General features: G+C 42.5%; 1 protein-coding gene across 6 annotated transcripts in view; it reads right to left on the bottom strand.

Annotated features, from left to right (window-relative positions):
• The window catches only part of Stk3 (serine/threonine kinase 3), a 193,438-nt gene that overhangs the window by 163,782 nt on the left and 10,452 nt on the right, over positions 1 to 19,204 (bottom strand). For 4 of the 6 annotated variants that reach the window (XM_027431515.2, XM_027431517.2, XM_027431514.2 and 1 more), the window contains exons 2-3: positions 8,074 to 8,154; positions 4,584 to 4,712 (exon numbers count right to left, since the gene is read on the bottom strand). In XM_027431515.2, coding sequence (XP_027287316.1) covers positions 4,584 to 4,712; positions 8,074 to 8,154 — 210 coding nt within the window. Of the gene's footprint in view, positions 1 to 4,477; positions 4,500 to 4,583; positions 4,713 to 8,073; positions 8,155 to 19,204 lie in introns of those variants that run through there. The other 2 variants (XM_027431520.2, XM_027431519.2) reach the window with 1 other exon arrangement.

Below are 19,204 nucleotides of genomic sequence, written 5' to 3'. Positions count from 1 at the left end.
GGTCAGCTGTTTAAAGACGTATTTTCTTAAGACATCTCACTACAGAGACTTAGGCTGTTGGAGAAGACTTTTCAGTAGAGCCTTAGAACAGTACAAAGCCTTCAAGTAAAAATGACAGAGTGGCTGGTGCTTAGGGCTGAGTTGCAGCTACTCTAGCTATTTTAACAAGCCGCTACTGGGCTGAAATGCAATGTCTTACCCCCACTGTTTCTCAGTTCCCTCTGACTTTCTTCCCCCGAACCACCCCTGCACCAGGCTCTCCACCCTACAGAACCACCCCTGCACCAGGCTCTCCACCCTACAGAACCACCCCTGCACCAGGCTCTCCACCCTACAGAACCACCCCTGCACCAGGCTCTCCACCCTACAGAACCACCCCTGCACCAGGCTCTCCACCGTACAGAACCACCCCTGCACCAGGCCCCACACCTTACACACCTTCCAGGTTATGGCCCACACGCTGTCCCACAGCTCTAGGGTGGGTGACTCTGACATAGACCCAGAGTTGACCACATGTGCTGACCAGTATTATGTCACCTTTACACAAGCCACTCATCCGAAAGAAGGGAACCTCCATATGATCGGACTACATCACGTTATCTTAATTACTGATCAGTGGAGGAGGGTCCAGCCTATGGTGGGTGGTGCCATCCCTGGACTGGTGTCTGGGGTCTACAAAAACGCAGGCTGAGCAAGCCATGAAGAAGTGCAAGCCAGTAAGCAGAACCACTCCAAGGCCTCTACATCAGCTCCTGCCTCCAGGTTCCTGCCCTGTTTGAGTTCCCATCCTGACTTCCCTCAGTGATAAGCAGTGATGTGGAAGTGTAAGCTGAATAAACCCTTTCCTCCCCAACTTGCTTTGGTCATGGTGTTTCACTACAGCAATAGAAAACCTAAGTACCTAAGACACAACTTCAGAAAATAAACTACATACCCTTCAGACAGCTCTTTGAATATTAATATTCTCATTCATAACTTAGAATAGTGTGAGCTCCAGGATAACCAAGAGCATCTTGACTGCCCAGGAGTGGTGGTGCGTGCCCGACATCCCTGGATCGGGAAGTTAGGTAGGCAGCGTGGGACTTCCAGATCAGCCTGCTGCCATGGTGAGCTTGAGGCCAGCACAAGACTGAGACAGAAGATGATGTCCACTGCAAAGCACATGCACAGTGTGGCATGATCTTGTCACATGTAGTACGTAGGCAGCGATGCCAAGGGTAGGACTGACATCTCTCACGACAATTAGCCACCTGAAAAAGCAGTCAATCCATTCCCCAGGCCTCTCATGAAAGTGAGTCCAAAGAACACTTTGTGGATAAAGCTGTTTTCAAAATAGTAATTCATGGCCCATACTAATACAAAATCAGATAAACCAGATTTCAACAACTCTGCATCATAAAACACACTCAAGAACATTAACCCGAGAAAGTATCTCAACAACCACGAGTCACATCAAAGTCACACACTCTAGTGGGATACTGTTAAATGAACTGAATTATCATTTTATATTTACCATTTCTACAAATAAAGTTGTTCCTAGCTCAACCCCTACCCCATGCTCACACAACGATTCTAATTAAACTCAGTGGGTCATATAAAAAGGCGTCAAACTAGGAAAGGGGTGTGGCTCTTTGGGGAGGTGGGATGAAGATAACTGGACTGAAGAAGTACAAAATTCATTAAAATACATTAATTGTCAAGGAATAAAAATACATATTTTAAAATATATTAAGTTACTTGAGAAAACGGTTTCTATGGAAGAACAAAACACATTCAAATCCCAATTAGAGAACAAACACATTCAAATCCCAATTAGAGAACAAAACACATTCAAATCCCAATTAGAGAAATCCTAATTAGAGAAGCACTAAGGTATTGGTGTGAAGAGAGTCTGGGGCAGGTGGCCTGAGTGGAAGCCTTCAGAACCACTTGCACAGAGGAAGATGTGGTTCCAGACAACCCAAATGGGGGTTCCTAGACCACAGTATCTCAAAATAAACTCTCTTCTTCCGTGTGGCCCACCCACACTGAGTAGGCATTCACAGGAGCTGATGCAAACTGCAAACATTCATCACTAGTCCTTTAAATAGTATTCTCACTGCTTATCCCACCCTGCCTCAGACACACAGTGTTCAAATCTGAAAAACAAATCACACGGGAGAATCTGCTCTGGACTCACATTCTGCACAGGCCAGCTGAAAATGACCTCTTTGCTCACCTCTCCTTTGTTGTCAAACCTAATTCATCCTTTAGCATGGGTGTGATCTCCCTGAGGAAGCTGTGCGTAAGCTCCTTTATTTACCACACTAGAGCTCTTAGCAGACTATACTGAAACAGCCCGGCTATTCATTTGCCTTGTCCGTCTGACCGGAAGTCCCTCTGAATCCCTGGGGGTCGTCATTAGAGCTCTTGTGAACAGCACCTGAGAGGCATAGTTGAGAACAGGCACTAAAAATGTAATAGGTGAATGGCTAAGTAAGTGAATCGTGTTGTCCCTGCTTCCCTACAGAATGTAGTCTAAAAACATGTGTTACCATGCAAGTCACTGGGATAGAAAGGGATGATTCAGCAATCAAAGTGGCAGGATCCCTGAACAAACTACTCAGTATGTGCCTAACATTCGCTAAAAGTTCAAAACATTCAATATGACTCTTGCAAGTTCATAAAGCAAGATAACTTTCCAACTGCCCAATCCTTGAATAAACTAAGAACTATTTGAATTCCAGAAAAGTACTCATCTCATTTTGTCTGGCCAAATTTTCAGATGTATGAATTTTTCTATTTTTATTAATTTTCTTCGAAATCATTTGTCAACTTTTCAATCATTCACCTACATTAATAATTAGCAGTATACATACTTAACTATCTTTTCCAGCTTCACTGTTTTACTTGCCATTTTAGTATTTTATGGTTCTTCTTTCCAAGAAATAAAGAAAAATAAAAAGATAATGGCACTTCAGAAGGAAGATGTGTAAGAATTAACTGTCATCAAAATACTACAAAACTAATAGACACGATGCTCAGATTTGTGGTTAAAACACTAAATAAAAGCACTTAGAGCAGGAAGGATCTATCTTGGCCTATGTCTCTAAAGGAGTCCATCAAAGCTGGGAAGGCGTGGTGGTGGCGGCAGCAGGAAGCTCTGGGTCTCATTTTCATCACGCACAGGGAGCAGGGAAAGGACAGCAGGCTGGGTATGGCTGTAAACCTGGAACCCTGGTGACATACTTCCTCCAGCAAGACTCCACCACCCACAACTTCTGTGTCCCCTACAAACTGGAGCCCACACGTTCAAAATTATGAGTCTCCGGGGGATGAGCCTATGGGGACAGTTCTCATTCAAAGCCCCACACCTCCTACACCCATGACATAAATCCCCGAGGCTAGTGCTAATGAGAAAGTACAAACACATAAGCCTGGAAGACAGGGGCCACTATGCTGCTGCTGTTCCCACCTTCAAACCTTTTGGCAAAGGAGAACTGCAGCCCCTTGCTAACTCACAGCAGGCTAACTAACTGCACTGCATTTAACCCTCTGCACCCTCGAAGGCCCAGGACACTTAGAAGGGCATACAGAACCTTCGTCGTGGGCTGCACTTACCTCTCCAATCACACTGCCACCAATCCCTGGCTCAAGCTTTCCACTACAGTAGTTCTAAACACTGCAGGAGAACTGTTTTTCACCTTGCTATGTAACACTTAACTCTTTCAGCCCTCCATTTCTCCACCAAGTTCACTCTTCCTCAGCATTCTGGACTTCCAGTCACCCTGGCTGAGAAAGGAACCTGCCCCCTTGTTTTCATTGTAACTCCAAGAATCCAGGACCAGTCAGCCCTCTAACTGCACTCAGGCAGAGCTCTTCCTTCATTTCTGTCCTCCCAACTAGACCTTAGCCCCTTGCAAAGAAAGCAAATCTTAGTTTTCTTAGTATTTCTAGATCTTGACACAGTACTTGTCCAGTAGGAAATGGTTCATAAATGCCTGCTGAATGAGTCGGATTTACAAAAGCAATTAATTATATGCCAGACATGGCAGAACATGTCTATCAGTCCATAACTCCGAAGGCTGAAACAGAAGGATGCCAAATTTGAGGCCAGTCTAGGCTATAGGGGAGTTCAAGGCCAGGCTTAGGCTATATAGGAAACCCTGTATGGAAAAACAACAACAAAAAATGTAATACAGAATCAAAACAAACCACTTAACATCAAAAATGCAATATCCATCCATAAGTTTTCCTGAAGAAAGGTTGGTTATTTTGCTTCCTGTGTTCACTCCTTTTTAACATCTCTGTCTCTTAGCAAACAGCTGTAAGGCCAAAAGACAATTCAGCACAGTTGTCCTCAAGTTCTTTAGGATTGGTTTTGCTTCCAATGTGAAGTCATGAAGAAACAACTTACAGAGGTAAGAAAACACACATTTTACTATGTAACTAAGGAGAGTTATCTCAATGAACACAAGGAGATAAACGTTTTTCTTACCTGTCACACTGCTGCATTATGGAGATTTTTTTAATTATAAAATGTTTTCTTACCTGTCACATTGTTGCATTATGGAGATTTCTTTAATTATACAATGTTTTCTTACCTGTCACACTGCTGCATTATGGAGATTTCTTTAATTATCTCCTGAAGATCTGACTCGACAGGCACTTGCTTAATCGCAACAACTTGACCAGACTCCTTATGTATTGCTTTAAAAACACTTCCATAAGACCTTAAAAAAGAAAGCCAAGACATTATTTTTTTCATATCAAGCATTTAAAGACTACTGTGACTTTTACATATATTTTGTATACTGTATTTTCTAGCTTGAGTCATCATGTAAATGATCAAAAACAAAAGTAAAATAATAAGTTAATGAAGCAGCTTCACTGCTCAAATTACAAACTTAAAAGGATCATGTAAAAATAATGAGTTGTTATTTTCTTATGGGAGGGAGGGAGGAAGAGGTGGAGGAGAGGGAAGGAGGCAAGCAGACTAACTTACGGTTTGTCAACTCAAATGCAGCTTAAGGAGATAGAAAAGGAAGTTACAAGCGTGAAAATCAGGTTACAAACAGTCCAAGTCCCCCATTAAGAGAAAAAGCTGAACCAAGCAAAAGTCCCAGAATGCCTTTCACTGTGAACCTTCTCCTTTTTCCTTTTTAGAGTCTTTTGAGACAGGGGCTCATGTAGCCCAGGCTGGCCTTTAACATACTGTTCAGATAAGGACGACCTTAAACTCCCAAGAGTGGGATTGCAGGTTCTCGATACATCACCCCACTACTGTGGACCATTTAGCACAAAAGTCAGAAAGCAGAGAATCCTCAGCCAAAGCCCCCTCAAATGCCTCTTTGAGAATGGTCTCTTCAAGAGAAAGACCACATGTCACAGGTGTTCATAAAAGGAGACAAAGGGCTTAATGTCTACTCCGGCTCTTGAGTGTCAGTCAACTGAACATTCATGTACTTTACAGGGGCAGATGCCATGAAAAAGTCATCTGTGATTTAATACCAACTGCAAACCAATGTACTAACCGTGCAGCACCAGCACTATGACAGGGTTTTACAGGCATCATCAAATTTCTTCCTCTCAATTATGAGAAAAAATATAATTCTCATCTCTGAGAGATGAGGATACAAACGAAGTAACTGAAAAGTCCGGGCTTCTTCTGACTCCAGAGACCATGCATGCTCACAACATTGCTTCCACAGAAAAGCACAAGACATAAAATGTTCCCTGTGTTTCCTAATATTATAAACTATACAAAAATCACTCCGAAGTTTACAATTTTCAAAATAAGTGGCAGTGTCACAAGCAGACGAGAAGATGCTCAGTTAAATGAGCAATTTGATGCTACACCCTGCCACGTGGGCTCTCGGAGCAACTTCCTTCAGCATGATAACCTTTCATTGGGGAAAGAGGCTGCGGTGACTTTCCTCAAAAGTCAGGGTAGGATTCAGTGCTATGTTATCTAAGATGAATTATACAATACCATCCCTCCTCTCCAAGGGTGTCTCGGGTCTACAACAGAAATTTAGAGCTCTATTTCCTAGAATCCCCTCCTGAGTGGTTTCTGGTTAAGACTGCCAAAACAGCCACAAAATCTGAATGCAATAAGAGTCATGGAGACTTACTCCAGGAGACTTACTCCAGAGCAGCTGAGGCTAGGTAATGTGTGGCAGGGTATGAGTCAATGAAAGGAGGCCCTCAGGGTACTGGAGATGTCCTAACTATGGGACATCTGCCAAGCCAAGCTGCGTGTAAGCATGCATGACATGGAGCTGACTAGAGAGGGCTGTGCCATGAGCTGTACCCTCTTTCCGTAAGTTGCCTTTGTAAAAGGGTTTATCACAATAACTAGAAAAGCAACTAAGGAAGTCTTCTATTCTATTTAATCAATATTTAATTACCTTCCTGTTTTCTCTGTGGTAACAGATCTAAGTTTTAACTTCTTTGCGAGGTTAACTGACATTCTCTGTATCTCCTAAAACATCCTTAGTGGCAATCGTGGAGCCTGCACGGGTCTGCCATATAGGCTATGGTTGTTGGCTGGATGTTTTGGGGGGACTCCTAGCGGTAGGCGTGGGGGGGGGGGTCTCTGACTCTTTTCCCTGCTCTTAGGACCTTTTGCTCCTACTGGGTTGCCTCATCCAGCCTTGATATAAGGGTTTGTGCCTACTCTCGTGTCTTGTTATGTGGTGTTTGGTTGCTATCCCTGAGAGGCCTGCTCCTCCCTGAAGGGACACTGAGGAGTGATGGATGGGGGGGGGGGGGGGTAATACTGGGAGAAGTGGAGGGAGTAGAAACTGGGGATGGGACATATTGAAAAACAACTTTTTTAAATCTATCTTAGAATTTGTCAAGATTCTTTCCATCTTTGAACATAAACCAAAAGAGGAAGACTGCAAGGTATACATGTGTGTGTCTAAGCAGACATAAATACAAATAGATGCTTTATATGAATATATACATAATCAAGTCTACTAATAACATTTAATCCCTGTCTATGTTTTGTTTCTAATTTTAAAAGGCAAATAAAGACACATATCCATTTTTATTAGAGTCCACTGACTCTGCAAATAATTTTCCATCATGAAGGTTGTTACCATACTATGTGACAAAAAAAAATGTTTTGATATATTTTTTTATTTCCTATCCTTATCTAATGTACTTCTTTTCTAGTTGGGATCGTTTAACTTTAAATCACCTGATATAAAAACTTCCCGTTCTGTTTTCTTTTTAGTTTGGCTCATACATTTAATCCTCCTGATAATGATTTTTCGAGAGGAAACATCCCTACACCCAGTGTTTTCTTTTATATGTGTCTTTTATAAGCAGCACAGCTAGTTTACTTTTAATTTCTCTGAAGAATTCATCTTTTAATGTGACAACTCACATATAGAGAGCAATATATTTCATTTTATTCCTCCCATCTTATGTTTGCAATGTTATGTATTATGTTCTTATAAATTTAATTATTTTACACTTATTATCTGCCTTTCTGTATGATTAAATGATATACATTCCTCTATTATTACTTTTTTGTTGTTAACAATTCTTCTGCCTATACATACTGATTTCCTCCAGATACTCAATTCACAGCTTCTACTGTCCTTTTCCCAAATAAAATAAAAACAGCCACTAGCCTAATAAAGCCAAAATTGTGATGTTTATTAATGAGAATGTTTCATAAGATGAGCAAGCCTCTCACAAATCACTTTACAGAACATTTCTTGCTTCACACACACACATACAGACACACACACACACACACACACACACACACACACACACACACAGACATACAAAGACACACACACACACACAGACATACACATACAGACAGACACAGACACATGGACTCACATACAGACACACACACACATACACACACAACACACATGCACACATGGATTAGTAAGAGATTACTTCTCTAAAGACACCATATCTATCATAATCTGATCTTTAAAATTTGACATTAATTGCCAAATTTAATTGGTATTAGTAGTATTCAACTCCAGCTAACATGCTCCAGCTGAAAAAGTAGACAATGCTGTCAATATTTAAAAGTACTTTCATACTTTTTGTACTCACCCTTCTCCAAGCTTCTCCAATACATCAAAAACTTCTTCAGGCTGCTTAGTCAAACTGTCTTCACTCAGCTTTTTTAGCTTACTGATAAAATTAAAAAAAAGAAAAAAGAAAGAAAGAAAAATGCTTTCCTTAAAAACTTTTACAAAAAATGAAATAAGCAATAAAATCAGATGTTTCAAAATCAAACACTACGAAAGTTATAAAGCCAACAGTCCCCTTCCACGTGGTGTCCTCGTGTGTCTAGGCAACACACCCTGATGCAAACCTCTCCAATCAGTTTCCAAAAGGCTGTTACTCAAATATGAATACATATTCATTTTCCCTCATTCAAGCATACAAGATGCCATTTCACACATACTCTACCTCAGGCACCTTAGGTCCCTTAGTGCTTTCACTCAACAACATATAGACACCAACCACTTAATAAAGGAGATAGATTCCAAGAAATATTTTAGGCAGTTTCATCATAATAAGAACAGTGTGGCATGTACTTCAACAAACCAAGATGGCATAGCCTATTACATGGGTCATACATACTAACTTATACTACTATGTCCATGATGAATACAACACTGGAAAATTAGGTAATCCAACAACAGGGTAATAGACATAAATGGCTTACATCTTTTATAGTAAACATTTTTACAAGTAGCAATACACTCATAAACAGCTATTAAAACTGCAGTACAGTTAATACATAGATGAAGAGCACAGCCACTTATTATCATGGCCAAGAAGTATATACTGTACACAAAAGCACTTTTATAGGATTGGTGCACACTGGCTTGTTCAAGGTACCACCATGGCAGGCGTAGTACTCAAAGAACACGGTAGCTAAACTATCAGTAAATGAAAGAAAGTTTCCAGCACCATTATAATCTTATGGACCACTGTCATGCATAATTCATCACTGACCAAAACATTATTATACAGAACACTGCCTTTATAGGCATGTGCCTATTACTGTAAATACAGTCAATTTTAATAGGACTAGCATAAGATCACTATGACTAAAACTGTTGTCATACTATGATACACTTTATGTTATCCAAATATATGTATACACAGAAAGAGACAAACAATTTCATCACTTTACTTACATAAGAACAAATATGTAGAATCCTGCCTAGTACTGTTTTGCTAAATGAACCTGGTATCAAATTGCCTTCTAAATATCTTTAAACCCACAGATGCAGCTCTTAGTCTTCATCAGAGAACTTCTCTTTGCAGTGGAAAGTGGTTAATATACAGACAATAGTTGTTTTAGTTTGGATTTCTATTGCTGCAACAAAACACTGTGACCGGTGCTGGAGAGATGGCTCCAGTTAAGAGCACTGACTGTTCTTCCAGAGGTCCTGAGTTCAATTCCCAGCAACCACATGGTGGCTCACAACCATCTGTAATGAGATCTGGTGCCGTCTTCTGGCATGCACTGTATACATGATAAATAAATAAACAAAAAAATAAACACTGTGACCAAACAACAACTTGGGGACAAATGGGTTTATTAAGCTTACACATCAACATTGCTGTTCAACACTGAAGGAAGTGGCAGGAATTCAAACTGGGCAGGGTCCTGAAGACAGGGGCTGATGCAGAGACCATGGAGGGGTGCTGCTTACTGGCTTGCTCCCATGGTTTGCTCAACCTGCTTTCTTAAAGAATCTAGGACCACCAGCCTAGGGATGGCACCACCCACCATGGGCTGTGCTCTCCCCCATTGATCACTAAATGAGAAAACACCTTACAGCTGGATCTCACTGAGGCATTTCCTCAGCTGAGGCTCCTTCCTCTCTGATGTTGCCAGCTTGTGACAAGGTGACACAAAAAAAGCCTGACAGCACAATAGTCAAGGTCAGAAACTATGGGACTGTAGAGTGTACCACTCTAAATCCCACAAAACACACACGCACGCACGCACGCATGCACACAAGGCTCAGGGAATCTCCCAAATTTCTCAGAAGAGAGGCATGGGGGGTGGGGGTGGGGGGTGAGCCAGAGGTTGAGGAAGAGTGAGTGCTGTGACCTCGTGAGCTGACATGGTGGATACACTGATGAACTCACTGTCGCTATGGTTACCTGCACAAGATCATGCCATCAACATTTCAGCCTGAGAAGGGGAAAGGCTCATGAGCTGCCCCCTTCCCTGATGGTCTACTGACAGGTATCACTTTCAGTATCACAGGGAAGGGGTATCACTTTCCTCCACGGGTAGCCACAATCTGTGCTCCAGGACTCAACCCTCTATCCATGTTCATGAAGACAACCCTATTTACTGAGACGGACAGACGGATGGACAGACACACAGTAGAAAGGATACTTGTTGGTAAAAGAAGGGCTTCAGTAGGAGGAAGGGGATGTGGCAGGGTTAAGAGGGGTGAAAAGAACTAAAACTTAAGTGCATGTGTGAAACTGCCAAAGAATGAAAAGTAAATTTTTTAAAAAATCAAAGATAGAATATCTGTTAATTATGGAATACCCACTCACTGATACCAAACAGACACTAAAATCACATTATAGAAAACATTGACCTAAAGAAAGTAAAATAAAACATTTATATGAAGCAAACTCACAATACACTTCAAAGAGAAAAGGGCCAATGTTACAATATAAGATATATACAAAACTAAACTACTTTCTCTGTTTTTTCTTTGAAAGTGGATGTATCTGGATTGGGACAAAATAAGGTGGGAGGGGACTGTATCAGTTACTCTTATTAGTTTGACAAAATACCTGGCAATGAGAATTTTTAAGTTTATTCTGGCTTACAGTTTAAGTAGATGAATCCACCACAATAGAGCAGGAAGTACGCTGGCCACAGTGCCTGACAGTCAGAAAACAGTGGGCAGGACGGGAGATTGGCTACTACACCTCCGGCCCTACACGACACTGAAGACGGCTTTCTTCACTGCTACACCCCCACATCCAAAGCCATGCCTGGGACACAGCAGGAACTCAGGTATCTGCTGCACATCAATGTTTTAGGGTCCCAGGTAATAGGTATTGAGAATAGGGAACAGTCCCCTCTGCTTTTTCGGGCTTTTAAAATACGTTTTGTTTTGACTAGGTTTCATTTTTTCAAACAGGACCTCACTATATGGCCTTTGGCTGGCCTGGAACTTGCTGTGTATACCAGATGGCCTCGAACTAGTGAAACGTCCTGCCTCACTGACTGAGAAAACACTTCTGAACACACACACAGAGACACACACACACACACACACACACACACACACACACACACACACACACACACACACACACACACACAAACACACACACACACACAAACACACACACAATGTAATTTAAGAATTTTAAAAGATCTATTAGGTACCTTTCTGGCACTGTACTATGTACATACGACACATTTTTTTTTCCTTAGTGGATCTTTATAACCTTTTAAGTAGTTAGTTAGTAGGAAAGAAAAGTAAAGCTTAAGTGATTTCCTCAATAATTTTGGTAATAAAATCAAGAGAATCAAACCAAAGTCTCTCCAACATATAGCAGGGTGCCTCTCAGGATTAGGAAAATATTACATACGACGCAGACAATCATTTGTACTAATCCAGGCATGAAATACGAGACATTTCTTAAGGTGGACATCCTGTGTAAGTGTCACAAAGGAGCCTATCATCAATCCAACCAGTTCATCTCTGCTTTGAATACATGTTTACTGTCACTAAACTGCGTTTGTGTAGGACACAGCATTCTGGTATTTTATATTTACACAAATACAATAAAGTCAAATTTAGAATACTCTATCTTTAAGGGTTTTGTTCTATCACATGCAGCTAGGGTTTTATTTTATTTTAATTTCTAAAAGGTAACAGGTAAAAATTATCTCAATTTAAAAACCAAAAAGTGTTCTCGCAAATGAACCCAAATCATGAACCACTACTACTCCCCTCTTTGCTATAGAGAATATAGCAACAAAGGGTCTTAGCATACATGGTCCAGCAATCCCACTACTGTACATACACAAGGGAAGCAAAATCGGTATTCTGCATTTTTCATTTCTTACAGCACTATGCTCAATTATCAATAAGCAGCACCCATTAACGGATGAACAGGTAAAGGAAAGTGATGCGCACACTGAAGACAACGCCATTCAGTCTTTGCGAAGCATGAAATCCGTCATTTGCAGCAACAGGGATGAAACTGGACGCCACTAGGAACTGAAAAGCCCAGGCGTGAAAAGCATGAATAGGGCATGACTTTCCTAAATACAAACCAAGAAAACATTATATGTGCCTTGGGAAACTCTCATACTTCATCAACAAAACATTCCCGCTGGTAGTGGCCAGTGTAACCCTGTTAGAAAGACTTTCAGGCACTCTGTTTTCTGAGTTTGGTCTTGGGTTTTGGTATTTTGTTTTTTGCCTTTTCTTGAGTTTTTTTGTTTACTTTTGATTTTGTTTGGTTTGTCTTAGTTAGGGTTTTTATGCTGTTAAAAGACACCATGACCATGGCAACTCTTATAAAGGAAAAGATTTAATTGGGGCTGGCTTACAGTTCAGAGGTTTAGTCCACCATCATCATGGTGGGAAACACGGCACATGCAGGCAGACGTGGTGTTGGACAGGTATCTGAGAGTTCTACATCTCGATTCTCAGGTAGCAGAAAGAGACTGTGTGCCACTCTGAGCAAAACTTGAGCATAGGAGACCTCAAAGCCCACTCCCACAGTGAGAAGCTTCCTCCAACAAAGCCACACCCACTCCAACAAGACTACACTTCCTAACAGTGCCACTCCCTATGGGCCAAGCATTCAAACATAGGAGTCTGTGGGGCCACACTTACTCAAACCACCACAATTTGTTTGTTTGTTTACTTTATGTGAATGAGTGCTTCACCTGCTTTATACGCAGATGCCACACGTATGCTCAATGCCCTCGGAGGCCAAAGGAGGGGTCTAGATCCCCTGGAACTGAAGTTATAGGTGGTCATCTGGGTCCTAAAAAACAAAAAATAGCAAGTCCTCCCCTCACCTACTGATAAAGGGGAGGCAACAAACCAGCCACAGGGTTGGGGCAAGCAGGCCCTGCACACCTGGTCAGGGCAGCAGAGTAGAGCTGACGCTGTTGGAGGTGGGGAGGGAACCAGCCAAAACAGGCTGTGAGCTTGGGAAATCTGGCACTGCCTCTCCTCTGTCATATGGTGACATACACATGGGAGAGACACCCCACACACACACTTGCCACCTAAAGCAAACGGCAGCCAGCGCAGGCCCTGAGCTCAAATGAGCGGCAGAGTCTGTCACCAACTGCAGCACCTGGGAGAGTGGCCCCTGCACTTCACCTGGGCAACACAGTAGAGGTGGCCTTGATGGTGTGGGTGTGAATGAGCTGACCCTGAGGACATGAAATCAGAACTGGTCCAGCCCCATGCTCATCACTGCATAGGGTGAACTAGCTGGGGCAATGCTGGAGAGCTCACCCTGGAGATAAGGATGGGAAGAGCTGGTGGGCTGACCAACCCTGCAACTACCCCGGCCCAGAACCAGGGTTATGAGTGGATCCACCCCAACATCCACCCCATCTGTGATCTGCTGGAGCATGGACATGAAGGGGCCGGTCCTGCAGATCCAAAGCTGCAGGATCTCCACGACACAGGGCAACAACAGGATAGCCAAGAGGAGTTCAGGTGAGGACTCAGCATCAATAAGTGTAGCAGAAACCAGAGGCCTCAAACCAGACAAATGACTCTTTGCAATGAACACTTGCAAGTAAAGATACATGGACAAAAGAAAAAGAAAAAAACATAGTAGTAGGTGCTCGTAACCACTGAGCCATCTCTCCAGCCTTCGGTCTTTAAAAGCAGCCAATCTACAAGGATTCGTCTTTAGTGGCTCTGCTTCCCATTTCCTGGATGATTCCTGGTGCCGGACATCTTGTCATGAAGGACGAGGCCTTTGTGTATCTTTGTGTGTCTTCTTCAGAGAAGCGTCTCCTCACGTCCCTTGCTCTTGGTTCTTTGTGCTGAAGCTGCAGGGAACGTGGCAATGGCTCTGTTAGCAGAATGTGGCAGAGAAGCTGTGAGGTCTGGACTTCTTGTCACTGGGACCTTTTCATCATTGATCTTGTTACCTGCTGTCAGTTCAGGCTTCCCATTTCTTGGAGACCGAACTTCAGGAAGGGGGTCTGTGTTCAAGGACGTACCCATTCCTTTTGGCAATGAAACAGGCTGTGTATAGTTTTCATAGCCCGCAATGACTTCTTGCACTTTTGTCTGTCAGTGGAAATGTCCCCATCTTTCTGATCTTATTTTACTTTTCTCTCAGTTTGAGAAGAGTTTGTCAATTTTGTCTTTTTGAGGAATCAGCTCTTCATTGATCTTTTGTTTTAGTTTTGTTTCTCTTCCATTCATTTCCACCCTGTACTTTGGGATCTGCTTCTGGAAGTCTGCTAAGTTGGGATTTGTTTGTTCTTGTTTGTCTAGTGCTCTAAGCTGAAATCTTGAGTTGTTTATTTGAGGTCTTTCTGCTTGTTTTTCTATGTGGGTTGTTTGTCTTAGTTGCAGCTTTTGAAGACATATCTCCAGCCAATTCTAGCTCCCTAGTCAAGGATCCATTCTCCTTCAGTTCTACAGTGTGACACTGCTGAATAACAGCCAAGTGCACATCTCAAGGCCTGAGGCTGCAGTTACGTGTTGTCCAGGCATACAGCACAGCACTCCTGGGGACCTGGGTTTCTTCGCTACCACTGCTTTAAAAATCAAAATATTCTCAAAGTTAGACCTTAATGATAAACATTCTCTAGGCTATGCACGGTGATAAATGTGACTGGATCTACAACATCAAACGTTTTTTTCTATGTCAACTACAGGAAGTACATTTCCCTCAGACTAATAAAACTCAGGGGTCACCGTTTCCTGCTCAATTCTGCTTTTCAGAAGCTAAATAGTTTATAAATGCTCAGTAAATGTTTATCTCCAGACTTCTCTGTGCCCAAGTGAAAGTTGTCCTTGTAAGCCCTTGGAGAGTTATGAATATCCCTAAAGATGCTGGCAATACCAGAACCACATTTTCTCAACATTTTAGAAATTAACTGCCCTGTATCTCCCCCAAAGGAAGTATTACAGCAACCATTTTACAAATACACTAAGACAGAAAGGTAAAGTAACTGGCCTGGCAGTGCAGTGCAGTGCAGTGCAGTGCAGTGCAGTGAGCTGTGGCCACCAGAACTAAGACCCACCTCACTCTGATACTCTTCACCAGCTTGTGTCACTGCTCCAATCCTGACACAGATGCAATCTCATGGTATCATAGGCATCCACCTTTGGAAGATGCTATTAGTCTCTGGGGACCAAGTTAACTATTGCCACTACAATGTGCCTAAACCACCAAAGAAAACAGATACGATAAAAGAAATTTTTAATTAAATATAAAAGTGTTGTTGTCAACTCTATTTCCTCTCAGAATAGGCTCTTTGCCCAAAAATCCTATAAAATTACAGTTTCCTGACAAGGAGTTAAAAGGAAAAATGTTTGGTTCTTTATCCTCTCCACCCTAAACTCTGGCTTTTGTTTTCTGAGAAAGATTTTTACTTACCATCAACTGGAAAGTGACATTATCTCTTTTTAATTTCTTGTAAGAACATAGATAGTTCCTGTCCCTGAAGCATTTTACTGCAGTCACTTTCTTGATTACTAATTTTTCAAAATCTGTAAGCCCAGAAAATATAAACAAAACAGACTTGAACATGCACCCAGTAGCCGGGCATTGGTGGCGCACGCCTTTAATCCCAGCACTCGGGAGGCAGAGGCAGGCGGATCTCTGTGAGTTCGAGGCCAGCCTGGTCTCCAGAGCAAGTGCCAGGATAGGCTCCAAAGCTACACAGAGAAACCATGTCTCGGGGGAAAAAAAAAAAAGAAAAAAGAAAAAAGAAAAGAAAATGCACCCAGTAAATCCAGCACAGAGGGTCATCCTCATTACACAGCAAGTTCAAGGCCAGCTTTGACTACAGAAATACTGACTCAAAAGGGGGGGCGTGCTTCTGTATGAAACTTCCCACAACCACCATGACGTACCAGTGGCTCTACCTAGGGAGAATAACAGCACAATCTGTACCGAGACACTATTTCTTCACACTTCCAACGGGGGTCTACTCACTCATACTGTTCTTCATTGACTCCCCCAAGATCAACCTTCTAACAGAAACTTCAGCTCAAGCCCAGTTCACACTCAGACAACAGTAAGCCTCCGAGTCATTTGGTGGGTCCCACTTCTGAATCGGTGCTGTGCACAGGGGTCATGAACAACAGGCAGGGGCTGTGCACAGGGGTCATGAACAACAGGCAGGAGCTGTGCACAGGGGTCGTGAACAGGCAGGGGCTGTGCACAGGGATCATGAACAACAGGCAGGGGCTGTGCACAGGGGTCATGAACAGGCAGGAGCTGTGCACAGGGGTCATGAACAACAGGCAGGGGCTGTGCACAGGGGTCATGAACAACAGGCAGGGGCTGTGCACAGGGGTCATGAACAACAGGCAGGGGCTGTGCACAGGGGTCATGAACAACAGGCAGGGGCTGTGCACAGGGGTCATGAACAACAGGCAGGGGCTGTGCACAGGGGTCATGAACAACAGGCAGGGGCTGTTTTCTGCAGGCTGCACAAACAGATGTTGCTCTGCTTGACCCCTCAGTGCTCCCCAGCTACATAGCAAGGACACACAGGGTCATTTCTCCATGTTCCACAGGGATTCCATTCCTTAGAATCTTCTAGTTTCTTGGAAAACACATGAATTACAAATTGTGTTCAAAGCAATAATCTATCTTCATTCTCTATAATCCAAACTTTATGGGCTGTTGAAAGTGTAGGTGCTCTAAAGTCTTTTACAATTATTTTGTACACAGATACACTTCTATATACAGAAGAGAAGGCAAGCTAAAATTCTATTCAAAATTTAGGGCCTGAAATTCTACCTTACCAATGGCAGTATTGGTTTGTAGTCTTTTATTTTTCTAGACCCTTTTCACTTACAAGTAGTTACCTAAGACATTTAGAGGTGGCAAAACTGAGAAACTGGGAGTCCAGATCAGAGTAAACAGAGAACAGGAAGTGGAAGTCTACAGTCTCTAAGGTACCACGAGTCCATATGTACCCAACTTCTGACTCAAACTTAGAAAAGGCATGTAATTTAGATGCTTTCTGCAGAAAAGAGCTCTGTCTTAATCAATGTTCTAATGTTGTGACACCATAATCACAGCAACTCTTATAAAGGAAGACTATTTTTTTGTTTTTTTGTTTTTTTTCAAGACAGGGTTTCTCTGTGTACCTCTGTAGACCAGGCTGTCCTGGGACACACAGAGATCCACCTGCCTCTGCCTCCCAAGCGCTGGGATTAAAGGTGTGCACCACCATAGCCCAGCTAAAGGAAAACATTTAGCTGAGGCTGTGTATAGTTTGGAGGTTTAGTCCATTGTCGTCATAGTGGGAAGCATGGTGGCAGGCAGGAGACATGGTGCTGGAGAAGGAGCTGAGAGTTCCACATATGGATCCTCAGGCAGCACAGAGAGCCATTGGGCCCGGCTTGAGCTTTTGAAACCCCAAAGCTCACCCCCAATGACACACTTCCTCCAGCAAGACCACACCTACTTCAACAAGAACACACCGGCTAATAGTGCCATTCCCTAATGACCAAGCATTCAAATATATGAGTCTATGAGGGTCAGTCCTATTCAAACCACCACAAGCTCACATTTTGACAGAATGTACCAGAGTTTGAAAGACTTAAGGGGCTTGCCTACCTACAATTAGCACCAGGACTAAGGGTTTTAAGACACCATTTCTCACCAAAAAGAAAACAGCTTCTTTGAAGAAATGGTTAACTCCAAATCTGGAAGAGGAAATGTACTAAATGAATTGTAAGTGTTTTGTCACAGCAGACAAGAAAATAATCAAAGACTCTCAGACCTGTAATGTCTCCAAAAAAGACTAACAATGGATGAGACAATTTCAGCTTAAGTATAGTAACTGCAGCAGCTAAAAATCCATGGCCCCTGAACTTAATGGCACTTAAAACAAAGAAAGGATTTGCCCCATGTGAAGGAAGAAGGGAACTGAGTCATCACCTTGAACAGGGCAAGCAACAGGAAAGAAGCAGGCACTTGTCCTGTGTTCTGGATAAATGACCCCACTGGGAACCAAACAGAAAGTGAGAGGAAGTGGCTTATAAATACAATTCAAGTAACAAATGAAATCAAAATGGTCCAGACAAGATTTTCACCATTCTACAGCACCCAATAAATTAAAAGAAATAAACACTAACCATTAGCAGCTGTCCCCCACCCCCAAAAAAAAATGGGAGACAATTAGACATTAAGAGACTGCTGAGGTGTTGCCAGACCCCATCTATAACAATGCCGAGGCAATCCAACTTGAACCTGATCCATCTCTAGATCTGCTGGAAACACAGAGCTCAAAGAAGCCGGCTGGACTGAACCCTGAGTGAGCAATCAGGAAAATACGGATTGTGAGTGCCTACAATTCAAACAACCTTGGGTCTTCAGGGAGAAAAGAAAATGGAGGGAGGACCTAAAGGTTAAAGGGGCAGCTCCTGTCACAACTGCAGGTTACTGTCTGAATGCCAAGATAGCGGTTACTTTGCTGAGAAGGTGCTTCTGCCTGGTGCTTACAAATGTGTCTGTCTTAGAACAGTTCACCCAACAATATGTCTGTGTTGTGCTGGTGTTTGATGCTGCAATAAAAAGACTTTTTTTAAACGGCAGGTCACCGTCACATCTGAACATACCTAAAACAAGTCAGGTAAGTTTCTATTCTTCAATCTGGCTAAAATGAGAAGCAAAAACAAGAAGCTGGTGCCCATCTTTTCCTACTTGCTTCCTTGCTCTTCAGAGGGAATCCCCTTATATCACACTTCAGACTGATAGGAATCATTTTTTTGGCAGTGTGCAATTCCAAGACAGAGGCTACAGCCAACCCTGTTCTTACTTTAGTTCCCCTGGCTTTCAAGTTGCTCAAGCACAAACCAGGAGTCAGGACAGACTCTGCCATCTTCATTCACTACATCGGCTCTCTGTGAGTACTTCATTTCTAAATCCAAAACATAACTTAAATCTGTCCACTTCTCCTCTTCCCACTGACTGCTCCAGTTGTATGAATTATTAT

Source organism: Cricetulus griseus, chromosome 10 (assembly GCF_003668045.3).
Source record: "Cricetulus griseus strain 17A/GY chromosome 10, alternate assembly CriGri-PICRH-1.0, whole genome shotgun sequence".
Classification (NCBI taxonomy): Eukaryota; Metazoa; Chordata; class Mammalia; order Rodentia; family Cricetidae; genus Cricetulus; species Cricetulus griseus.
Note: the sequence above shows the minus strand (reverse complement) of the source record. Positions and strands in the feature narration are given on the sequence as shown.